Source organism: Elephantulus edwardii, unplaced genomic scaffold, assembly GCF_000299155.1.
Source record: "Elephantulus edwardii isolate Elephantulus edwardi_28Jun2011 unplaced genomic scaffold, EleEdw1.0 scaffold00051, whole genome shotgun sequence".
In the NCBI taxonomy this organism is placed as follows: Eukaryota; Metazoa; Chordata; class Mammalia; order Macroscelidea; family Macroscelididae; genus Elephantulus; species Elephantulus edwardii.
Window position 1 is genome coordinate 4,441,117 of NW_006399801.1, and position 12,709 is coordinate 4,453,825.

A 12,709-nucleotide genomic window follows, 5' to 3' on the forward strand; every position below is an offset into this window, starting at 1 on the left:
ACTGACTTGAAGACATGCACAGACGTGGAAAACATATGCCATTTGTCAAGAAAAATACTGCTTTATAACTATTTACTTTTCCATTACAAGTAATGTAATGCAAGAAGAAACCACAGCGAGGCCAGGAGTGCCTCTAGATAATATAACAGTTTCTCGTAAAAAGTCCCAAATGTACAAATCCTTGCCAAATAATAACCATGGCAAATAAAATAAAATAAAAAAAGAGAGGGATTACCCCACTAGACCTTATTACTGCGTATTAAATGTAAATAATGCACATTTTACAGTTATCAGTCCCTGGAGGATGCAATCTTTGTAAAACGTGTGCTATTGACAAAACATGGAACAAGTATCGGATGTCGGCATTCCTCTTTCAAATAGTTATAGTTATTTTAAATTACAATATACAATTTCTGTTAAATAGGACTGGTAAAGGATTTTCGTAACAACTCTAAGATTACAATAATATATACAAACTAACTTCTGAAATGGCATGATTCTTTCCTTCCCACTCCTCTGAAACAAAAAAGAACACTTTTCCTATTCCTGGTGGCGAAAAACCCAAATGCGAGCTTGTGTGTGCACACACCATGCGTTTGCTTCTCCTTTGCAAAACATCAAATAGCTGCACAATCAGGTCACACACACGGCCTGCTTCGAGCTCGCACGGCTTCCCAGTGCCACTTACACGTCTGTCTTAATTTAGTAGCATCGTAAATAGCAGTTATCCTGTCGGCAGACCTTTGAAGGGAGGAACTGCACTGCCTTCCGCAGTTGACTGGCTGGACCGCGGTTTCATAAGCAGTCAAGACCACTGCTTCTTGGTGATGTTCCTGGGTGTATTAAATCCCTTCTGCTCAAGGTGCCTGGAGCGGCGGTCAGGACAGGCTTCCCATCGCAGTCACACGGGGCTGGGGCCCGCTCAGGCAGTCCTTCAGCCTCAGTCCTCCGTGTCGGGCTGGACGCCCAGGATGGCGTGAAGCTCCTCCGGCGTGAAGCCGAGCAAGTTCTGCAGGTCGCACACAAAGCGGTACACGTAGCGCTTGCCCGATGTCTTGTGGATGATGTTCTTGTCATAATAGTAGCGCAGACCGCGGCTCAGCTTCTCATAATTCATCTTTGGCTTGTTTTTCCTCTTCCCCCACCGGCGGGCCACCTGAGACAGACACAGACAGAAAAGCCAGAGTTAAATTCAAGCCAGAGTTAAAGTCACTTGAAAACACTACAGTCATTTCTTCATATGCACCACAGAAACTCGACAGTCACACAGCACAATCTGTTTTAACACACGTGCCAGGCCACACAGCACTTCTCATCTAGTGCAGGGCGGCGTGTCCCCATCAGTCCTCGCTCTCTCATGCACCAACCATCACAGCCTCCCAAGGGCTCAGAATCAGGAGATCCCTAAGACAAAGAACATGCTGCCTGTGTCCCCAGTCCCTGGGTCCTTATCCCAACAGGAACAGTTAGCAGCTGCCGCGTGAGAATCTGAGTCACATGCTGTGACTCACTCCTCAATGGTCCTGTTCCCCAATGGAATCATGGAGGTGACAGATGATGTTCACCCAGAGCTGGAGATCAAAGGGCCTTCATTCATTCTGTTCTAAATGGGGCATCAGAACTGCCCTAGGCTTTCTGCTCTAGTAGGGCACCCAGTCCCACCAACCAGGGCTGGTGCCAACACTGTGGACCAGCAGCAGGGCAAGCCAAGCGAGGGCTGTATCACACCATGTGCAAAGTAAACTTTCCTAAGGCTTTCTCAGATGAGGTTTTTTTATCAAACATAGTAACGCAGAAATGTCCACTCCATGTCCAAGTTCACACTCAAATGCAGTGCCATGCTGATCAATACATTCGTGATTCCTCACCCATATTCTTAAGCCTGAATACCTCAGGTAGAAAAGTCCTTGTTGGCACAGAAAGCACCTTCCTATACCCCAAGCTCTGCATGCAGAGATCCAGCAGGATAAAAATCAAGGTTCAGAGCCCAGTTTCCCAGGCCTAACTCACCTCATCAGGGTCGGCGAGCTTAAACTCCCATCCATCCCCTGTCCAACTAATGAACGGTTGGCAAGACTTGTCTGAAAGTAACTCCAGGAGAAACTGCCACAGTTGAATAGGTCCACTTCCTGGGAGAGAGAGAGGCAAATTACCTCTTTTTTGGTACACTTAAAATCCAGCAAGGCTATTATCATTATTTGCTGTCAACCCCAACTCACTGTGACCCCACACATACAGAGTAGAACTGTTCCATACGATTTTTCAAGGTTGTGAACTTCCATAAGTCAATCACCAGGCCTTTCTTCTGACACACCTCTGCATGGGTTCAAACAACAGCCAACTTTCTGGCTTGCAGTCAACTGCTTAACTGCACCACCCAGGGACTGTGAACTGTAAATCATCTTCTTTTTTTTTTTCTGCTGTCACAGTAATCCAAGTGATCTTTATGTGAGGAAATATTACCAGACTACATGGTGCATTTAAATGCACAATCTTTCATTTAGCAGTCAAGCACTTAACTCTTGCATCACCAGGGCTCCTTACACCAGCCGAAACAAACAAGCTGATGTAGGCGTGTAGATCAGACTCTGAGATGTAGGCGTGTAGATCAGACTCTGAATTTAATTCCAACATGGAAGGGGCAACTTAAGGTGCTAATGGCTTTAATGGGATGAGCGTGGACACTAAACAAGAAGCTCCCTTGACATGTCCTGCTCTGAGAAGTCCCTCAGCTGAGACACTTGTCCTTAAAAGCTAGGGTTGGGCTTTCCAATAAAGTTTACAGCAAAATACCCCAGTTTGTCTCTTCTATGAAAGCCTTTACAGTGTATTTCTAGAAATACACAGTGGGATGGGGCATGGACAGTGTCATCCCACTCCACTGAGTAACCCTGGCCGAGCCACCCAGAGGCTGGGTTTCCTCAGCAGCCATCAGGGATAATATCCACTGCCTAACAGAATTCGTTGGGGAAAGCACAGTTTGCAGCATGTGCTCTCTTTTCTGTTAGTATTTACAGCTTTATGAAGCATCATGCAGGTCTCTTGCAAAGATAAGGAACAAGACTTTGCCAGAGTCTCCTCTCTAGGTGCCACACCCTTTGGTGTGGGAGAGAGACACTTGAGTTTTCCACCCTGTTCCCATCCAACAGCCACTCCCTAGAGCTGGACGGCTCTCATTCATGAAGCACTGCTAAAAAGCATGAAGGACAGGCAGTCTGGAACCTGCCAGGGCTGGGTTTCCTGTGTGATCACAGGAGAGTGATCTACCTCGGAGTCAACTTCCTCATCTGTATAATGGGCACCTTGGAAAAAAGCATCACTATCCGCTTTATTAGAAACAGCCATTAAAAACCCTACAGAGTTTCCTGCTGTCACACACATGGGCTCACCATGAGTAGGAGTTTACACCAACAGGAACTGGGGGGTGAGGGGGTGTTGTGTGTGTGCATGCATATAGGGAGTTGAGAGTTGACAATCGTAAATCTTAACTATCATTATTATTAAAATCAAAAGAAAGAGTAACACTAAAGCTGTCTATCATCAGGCTCATGACCGGAATCAGCTACATCCATTTGAACACTGCCTTTATATGTATTTTAGTACAGTTTTCAGCTGTCTCAGGAAGCCTACAAATTCTATTTTTTAAAGAGATGCCTACAAATTCTCATTTTTAACCTATCACAATTTTTAAGGAGTTCTTTTTATTTAATTCACAATAGCGCCATATGGTCACAGTATGGAAGAAAAAACAAAAGGACATTTAAGGACATAAGAGGCAATGAAACAAGTCTCCAGATTTCTGATGAAGCTGAGAAACATTTGGTTACAAAAACAGCTTTAATATTTGTCCTTTGCCTAGAATAGCTCTTGCCTAAACCTTAAAAATAAGATTTTAGAAGAAAAGGTAAACAATCCCTGTGTGAGGGGAGGCTGCCTCTGCGATCCCTCCCCAGATCAGCCCCAGCCTAAGCTGGCTGACTTCTGTGGCATTCCTGGAGTGGGTGAGTCATGGCTGAGGCCACCACAGGCCCAAGGTCCCCTGGGTCCTCCTCTCCCAAAGTCCAGCACAGCCCAGGTGGAAGCAGCAGCCTGTGCACTTCACCTCCCCCATCCAGCTGAGCTTTGTGTATGTGAACATCCTTACATGTCTGACATTTTTAGGACCCAGAGACACACTGAGCCACGTAAAGAATGTCGAGTGTAAACAGCAGTGTGCTTACACTGGAGCCACCCTTAATAAACATGGCGCTGGACAGGGCGCGGCAGGTGGGGGTGTTCCACAGAGCAGGCTGGTGCCTGGGCGGCCGCCCAGAGTGACCACACTCACCTGTGAAGCCAGCCAGCACAGCCGCAGGTATAACTGGTTTGCCCTGCTCCACTGGGTCACTCCTCTCCTGGATGTAGTCCTTGAAGGACATGGTTGGCTTGTTGAGACCAAGGGGCTGGCTGCAGTCATCCTCAAAGCTCTCGAAGGAAGGTACCCGCTGTACGTCAAGCAAGGATGACTGGCTGTTCCAGGACTGCAGCAGCGAGTCTGAACTCTCAAAGCTGTCCCCACCACTGTCGGTGGAGTCGTGGTCCCTTGGCTTACCTGGCAATGACAAACAACCAAACATGCTTTGAGTCCTTTGAGGGCAATAAATGCGGCCAATGCTACTGAGGAATACTGAGAAAAACCAAGGGTTGGTCTTGGGTTCAACAGCAACATCATACCACCAGGCACCCAGGCAGCTATCTACTCTTTGCTGGGAAATCACCAACAGACTCTCAGAATGCTCTTAGTACCAGGTACTTGATCCTTATGATAAATATATACACAGCAATTACCATCAATAGTAGAATATAGATATTGTAGCTCCCTAAACTGGAATACTATACAGCAATGAAGAGGGCAGTGATGAGTTGGTGGCAAAATCCCTTTGCCTTCCATGTGGCAGCCCTGGGTCTGATTTCTAGAAAATGCCGCTAACCTGTGGCCATCACTCATTTTCATTAGAGGCATCTGTGTTGCTATGATGCTGGAAAAAAGGAGTGCTTCCTCATTAAGATGAACTAGGGGGAAAGGTTATTAGAAAAAGAACCAATGAAAAGCCTACGGATTTCAAGGGTCTGATCCAAACTCATATGGGGATGGTGTTTAAGACTGGGCAGTGTTTTCCTGTGATGTGTGGGATCAGTTTTGGGACCAACTTATTAGAAGTTAACAATAAAGCCTTCTATAATGGAATATTATGCAGCAGTGAAAAGGGGCATGCTGCTAGGATATTTCACAACACTGATGAATCACAAGTTTTTGCATGAGCAAAAGACAAATACATAACAAAAGTGTATGGTTCCATTTACATAAATTTTTACAATTAATCTATGATTGAAATAATGATTTCTTCAAACCCAAGGAGTGGAGGCATTGGTTGACAAGGGGAAGGGCCTTCTCCATGTCCATTTGGTGGTGATTACACAGGTACCAGCACATAAGTAAACAAAACAAACTCGTCACCACTGATTTGCTTCTGATTCATGACGAGCCCAGGCGATACAAAGCACAACTGTTCTGTGGGATTTCCCAGGAATAAACCTTTACAGAGACTCATGATGAGGTCGTTATCTAACAGGACTTGATTCACCTCCCAAAGGTGGGTCCAATACCTAAAGTTTAGGATCACAGTCAAACACAAACCATCTGTGCCATTCTCAGTGCAAATAGTTACCTAGTGGCATGGCCACTAGTCAAAAGGTTAGCAACTCAAATACACTCAGGTGATTGACAACCCGCTACCAAAACTCTGGAGCACAATCCACACATGGGAGTTATACTACATCAAATGACAACAACAGGTATCACAGCTGGGTAAAAAAACTAAATATGCATTCTCGTGTCTGTCTCCCAACAGCTCTTTGTGGGAGAGATTTAACCTCACTGGCCCTTGTTTACTGAACAACCTGGCTAAGACATATCTGTTGTATAAACCCATTGTCTCTGTTCTAAAGTCCTTTTAGAATCTGGACAAGCACATGAATCTCCTCTCTGGATGGCTGCAAACAGGTCGCATTTATTAAGGAAAATAAAGTTCATTTTACCCCTAGACATGACAACTCGGCCAGTTGAAAAAATTATATTGGCAGTCATGCTGAAAGGCACACTTGGGTATGGCTTACCGGAATTGTTGGTGAGCAGATTCAAGTTGCTTCCCTGGAAGTCCTGGCTGACGGGACAGTAGTTGATACCGATGGTACTGAGTCGTGACTTGGGGTACAGCTGGAACTCCTGCTCGGAGCTAAGAGCACCAGGCACAGGGGAGGGCTGACATAAGCCTTCCAGGAGACCACCTTTGGGGTAGTTCTGTGTCTGCATCCCATAGGACGCCTGCTCCACGCTCAAACCTGGAACAATAATATATCACACACTCTCAGTGAGGCTAACATGGTAACCCTCAAGGTTCCAGACCAAACATGCACCGTCCTGAAGACTCCTTATTCTGTGCATGTTTTGATAGAAAGTTTACAAGGAAACTGGCTTTCCATTCAACCCTTCAAATATGTTTTGTAATATTAATTACAATATCCACCATGTCTTTGCACTTTTCCCATTTCTCTGCAATTCTCATTTTCATTAATCTTTTTATCAAACCATTTAGCTTCTCAACAAAACTCATTTCCAAAAACTCAGGATTCTGTATATAGGACTCAGTGCCACACAGGCTCTTTCAGTTCTGCAACACTGAGGCTCAGGAAGGGAACATTACACAGAGCTGAGTCCTGAAATCCTTAGCTTCTGATGCCAAGTCCATGCTTCCTTCCCTCATATCCCACTTGCTTCTACCTAAGCTCACTGGGGAATAACAAAGTTCTACAAACTAAAAACTCTCTTTGACCTCAGACCAGTTGGCAAAAGGCTCCTAGTGTGCTGGATTTGTGAAGACCTGCTGGGTAGGCTAACTAGCAAACCTCAGGCGATCATGGTGCAAGGTGGGAGGTCCTCACCTGAAATGAATAATGTGAGACTTGTGTAGAATCAGAGAAATGGACTACCACCATCAAAGGCCAAAGTTCTGGTGACGTGGTTTTCTAAACACTACACCCACACTGACACCTGCACAACAGCTCAGTTTCCAAGAGCCCTCTCAAAACTCCAATGCTTGGGCAAACTGAAGATTACTACCCCTCTCCTTTTAGATTTGTTGGGTGCTGTCAAGTAGATTCCAACTCACAGCAAACCCTACAACAGAACAGACTAGAACAGCCCCACAGGGTTTCCTAAGCCGTAATCTTTATGGTTTCTCTCCAGAAACTACTGGGCAAGTTTGAACCACTGACCTTTCAGTTTGCAGCCAAGCACTTAACCACTATGGCACTAGGGCCGCCTTCTTTAAGTTACAGGCCTATTACCTGTCCACAGCCATCAGCTCAAATAACCTCACTTTCACTCTCAAACGTCCTCTAAATTGCCTTGACCAATACTAACATACAAAGATATAAAGAAAAAGTCACTTATACAACTTCAAGTTCTACTAGTCATGTTTAAAAAAAAAAAAAGGTTGAAATTAATGCATGTCTTTTCTAATACAACGTGGCTTCATTTCAGTATCCACTCAGCAGTTCATAAATGACCAAGGACTGCTAAGGGTTTTGCATTTTTTGTTTCGCACAAAGACTTCAGAATTCAGTGTGTAATCTACCCTCACCACACGTCAGTGTAGACCAGCCAGACTTTAAGGGATCAGGAGCTCAGCAGCCAAGTATTGTTGTTGTTAAGTGCAGTGCCGTTGAGTCGCAGGCGACTCATAACAACCCTATGAAGGAGAGTCCTCGATACTTGGGTACCTTTCATCCTCAATTAAAAACAGATCTAAACTACACCATAGTCCAAATCTAACAGGATGACATAACAGCAAATTCCGAAGGGCAGTATCAATCAGACTGACCTATTGAATTGTTATTAATCCAATGAGGAACTGAGTTGAGGTGTGAATTTTCTTCATATTGATCTTCTGTCTTTTCTTGGTTTTCTGAAAAAAGACACAGGAGACGTAAGAGTCAAATCTGAGGTAAAACAAGCAAAAAGCTACATTCTCAGTTATTCTTTGGTAATTTTAGCTCACATGTATTTAGTGTATTTCTCAATGAGATGGTGTACTGCTTCCTGTCTATCTATTCCATCTCACCTATGTCTATGGCAAAAAACTATAGAACTAGTTATTTTTCTAATAACCAGGAAAATGGTTTCCAAAGTGACTGAAATGAGAAAAGAAGGAAACTTTTCTACAAACTGTTTCTCAAGCTCTAAATTGTGTATGTAAATCACGTGCTTATTCAATCCACAGTTGAATACTTTCGTATTATCGGGAGAAGGGGCTGAGCAAACAGTGTGCATTAATAAAACAGAACTAGTTCCTGCCCCATGGAGCTTGGTGCTCAATACTGTAAACCTGGCAAGTGTGACAAGTGTCACAAAGGTAGACAGATGGTGCTATGAGAGTAAGTAATGGGCAATACAATTGTCCAAACTCTAAAGGGAACAGGCTCAACTTTCTGTATATGCTTACTTAATAACAAAGAGACAAAACTACACATATACCTGGAACCTTGTAAGGAGTCACACTACCAACCCAAAGGCAGGCTGTTCAAATCTATAAGTTGTTCCTTGGTAGAAAAATGTGTAGTCAACTCTCAGAGATTAACAGCCTCTGAAAACAGGCTAAAGCTGTGAGATGGTTTTGACTGACAGTAATGAGCTAAATTTTGTTTTTGACAGGCAACACCCATAGACCCAAACATACACAAATTCACACCCAAGTAACAGCCCAACAAGCTAAATTTTCGTATTATAATATTCAACAGAAACTTGTCAGATAAGACTTGTCAGGATTCAGAGAAAACATAGAATCTTTAAAAATAAGGAAAAACAAGGTTAGGTCATTGGGCCTAGGAGAGTAAAACTAGAAAGACTAGAAGTTGGATTCCTAAGGTCCCTAAGACTTTCAGTCTCCCGCAACCATGGAAATTTAGTGTGGTTAAGAGTGATTCAGTGAGGGACACTTCTTTAAACAGGTGCTAATTTTCTCATATTTTAATGAGTCATCACTAAAATAACTCAATGTATTCTTTGCATTGATCTCACCATTCTTTATAAAGGTTTGAATTAAGATTTTTTTTCCCTGTATTTGGTGAAACTTCAGTTGCTCAATGGTGAGTTCTGCTATAATGGCAATGAAGTACAAACCAATTACATGCACAATTGCTTAAAAATATTAACCAAAAAAATGCAGCTTCCACTTGGGCTTAGGAAAATTGGCTTTAAAAGTCAGAGTATATTTGAATAAAGACTCCCATTTCTTCAGGCTGAGTGGTATTTTTTTCTGCTTTGTGGGTTAATTAAGCCCACACAACATGATGCCCTACATACTTGAATCAACATGCACTCACATGATGAAGGACTCTGGCAATCATGAGCAAACCAGTGACTAAGGCAACTACCTTGTGGCTATACTTGATGCTACGCACACACATACACGTACTCAAAAATCTATAATCTCCACCATACACCTGACTCACTCCAGTGGTATTTTCAGACAATTTACTTTTAAGTCATTTGAAACGCCAAACCTACAGCTGAAAAGCAGATCCCCCCCCCACACACACACACACACACCTCACCCAGACAAGGAGGAGTCAGCCATTCATCTGGTACCTTTAATCATCTGCTCCAGATGTTCCCAGAGAATGTCGCCCACAAAGTCAGGTGCCAGTTCCAGAAAGCGCTCCTTGCCAAGGTTGCACAAGACCTGGCCGGTCATGCCAAACCTCTGAAGGTTTACATTCACCAGACTGAACTCATTGGTAGCCCAGAGAAGCCACTGGCACACTTGCTGCTCTGTCCACAGCCAAGGGTCTATAGAGGGACAAACAAGGGGAAAAAACAGGAGGTGGTGAGATCACCCTGATGTGTACCAACAATGAAATGAGACCCTGTCACAATACACCCAAGCCAAATTCTAACATGCCAACTGTAAATCCCTCTTCTCTATGTAATGAGAACTAAATATACTGAATAAAAACTGTTCAGATTAATTTTATTTACGTGTATATTTGTGTGTGTACGTGTGCTAATTATATAAGCAGGAGTTCTGATGGTCTAGTGGGTTAATTATGCTGCCAACCCAAAAGGCAAACAGTTCAATCCACCAGAGCTTCTCTGCAGGAGAAAGATGGGCAATCTCACTTTGTGAAATTACCGCCTCTGAAACCCACTGGAGACCTTTTTTATAAAAATATAAAATACTATCTTGCAAAAAAGACACACTAAACAAGTTAAAAAAACAAACCAAGCAATTGATTAATCAAATCATACATCTAGTACAATACAGAATAAAAAAGGAAGGGAAAAATAATGCCACTGAGTCAACTGCAATTCATGGCAAGCCCCAAGTGTCAGGGAAGAACTTGCTCCACAGGGTTTTCCAGGCTGTGACTTTTCTTTCAGAAGCAGGCTGCCAACCTTTCTTCCAAGATAACTCCGGGAGGATTTAAATCATCAACCTTCCAGTGAGTAGTGAAGTACTGAATCACTCGTGCAACTTAAAGAATCAGAAAAGCAGCTCCAAAAGGCAGCACTTACTCTTTGGGATTCCAAGGCGGCGCTGTTCCTTCTTGAAGCCACTGAAGGTCGCTTTTAAGGCTTGACTCATGACAGCCTTGCTGCATGGCGTTAACAGGGGCAATTCACAGTTGGAGGACTCTAGTGAGACATCCAAGGGGTCATTATTAGTACTTCAGGAAGGCAATGTCAAGTGCAGGACTTAGGAGAGAAAGCGTAAATATACACGAGACAACAACTTTGAACCCAAATCAATTCCTTGAAATAGTATAAATACTAAAAAAAAAGAATTTTTGTCTGCTACTGAGAAAACATTATTCATCTCATAATGACATTTATAAAAAAGAAACCTCTGAAATAAAAATCAAATTTTATTTTGCAAAGCTTCCTAAAGCAATTATGCCTAGGTGCAAGTTTTATTTTAAGATTTTTATACAATGAAAAAAATAATACTGTATTAGATCAAAAGGCTTAATGGACTGAAAATGCACAATTTGGAAGCTACTTCCATTAAACTAACCAACAAGTAACAGAACTACAAATATGATGTGAACATACACCACTTAGCACTCACTACTTATAATAAGAAGTCTTATTCTTTTTTTATCATCCTTTATTTTATACAGCTTTCCCCTTCACTCAATTTAATAAAGCAAACAAAAACCTGTGCACTTCCTTGGATATTTACAATTATAAAACTGTCACAACTCTATGCTTATGTAAGGGTATGCACTCTAATACATTTTTGGGGTGTTTCCAGCACCCACTTCATAAAACAAAATAATCTCTGAAATGTTCCCAATTAAACTCAACTGTAGGGTTTACGCGGAGACATCATCCTCTGACATGCTCAAAGCAAGAAACAAGTGCAGAAATAAATAGAGATGGGCAGAGATTAGTCAAAATAATGTTGGACCACAAAACTCCACATGGAGACAATGAAACTAAAAATGTGAATGCAGAACTAAATGCTGGTGTGCATTTTAATATCCACAGTTTTAGGTCCAGTTCAGCAGAAGGGACTAGGAAAATAAAAGACTCATCCTGAGACAGTGTTGAAAATATTAAGAATAGAAATCTCAGGAGTTCACCCATAGCAGACTTACCTGCTTTCCTGGGGTACCTCCGGCATGTAGAGACAACAGAATCGCTAAGTTTGGGGGTGGAGGGAGGGAATCTGCCTTCCGGTTTTAAGCCCCAATCGGACTTTTCAAATAAAAGATGAGACCATTCATCATTATGAATGGTCACCTCTTTATTCTCTGAACTACTTAAATTACACATCATCTGGCAAGTCTGAGTAATGAATTACCATGAGAAATTGAATCCAAGCCTGTTGGCACTTCTTGGAGTGTTTGCTCTTCATTTAGCGAGGGGAAACCAGCAAACAGGGACCCATCAAAAGTGTCAAAGGCAGGCTGACGCTGTGAAAACATAAAAAAGAAAACTGAAATACAATATTTTCATGTATTTAATTACCTATTTTAAAAGGAGTCCATAGCTAACCTTAGTGATATCCTGGGTAAACCAGCAATTACAACACAATACGTGGAATCAACCAATCATTTTCCAAGGAGATTTTTAAGATGATCATAGTGACTAAAATGATCTGATAGCACTTGGGATTATAAGCAACATCAGTCTGAATTACTGGAAATTTGTTTGACAGCTTAATCAACTTATACTTAATAAATTACATAAACTATCTTAAAAATAACACAATCTCAGAAGGACAGTGGTTATGAAGAACCTCAGAGACCATTTGGCCCTTGCGCCAAATCATTCAAATACAACTGGGCTGTGCATAAGGAAAATAACTCTTGGCAGAGTCTCAAGACACTGCGGTTAAAACAACAGGCAAATTATTAACAAAAATTTAATAATCAAAGAAATAAGTTATCTTTATTCCAAAATGTTTACCATGAAATACCTTTAACTAAAGCTAAAAATGTTTTTCCTCTATTTCAATGGTACAAAAAATAGTAATAAACTGAGGAAAACCTCTTATGGCTTAATTTTATAAAAGTCTATTAAAAAGAAATCTTGTGGTGGGGGTAAGGCTGAGAAAAACCGGATTAAATATGTTTACGGCATTGAAGTCTATGGGGGAGAGAA

At 42.3% G+C, this 12,709-nt stretch overlaps 1 protein-coding gene across 2 annotated transcripts in view; it reads right to left on the minus strand.

Moving 5' to 3' along the window:
* Window positions 1-940: 940 nt before the first annotated feature.
* ETS2 (v-ets avian erythroblastosis virus E26 oncogene homolog 2) overlaps window positions 941-12,709 on the minus strand; it is a 15,325-nt gene continuing 3,556 nt past the window's right edge. Inside the window, exons 2-9 of one of the 2 annotated variants that reach the window (XM_006886718.1) lie at window positions 11,907-12,018; window positions 10,616-10,735; window positions 9,689-9,889; window positions 7,923-8,006; window positions 6,157-6,381; window positions 4,328-4,591; window positions 2,011-2,129; window positions 941-1,156 (exon numbers count right to left, since the gene is read on the minus strand). In XM_006886718.1, the coding sequence (XP_006886780.1) occupies window positions 941-1,156; window positions 2,011-2,129; window positions 4,328-4,591; window positions 6,157-6,381; window positions 7,923-8,006; window positions 9,689-9,889; window positions 10,616-10,735; window positions 11,907-12,018 (1,341 nt within the window). Of the gene's footprint in view, window positions 1,157-2,010; window positions 2,130-4,327; window positions 4,592-6,141; window positions 6,382-7,922; window positions 8,007-9,688; window positions 9,890-10,615; window positions 10,736-11,906; window positions 12,019-12,709 lie in introns of both variants that reach the window. The other variant, XM_006886719.1, reaches the window with a different exon arrangement.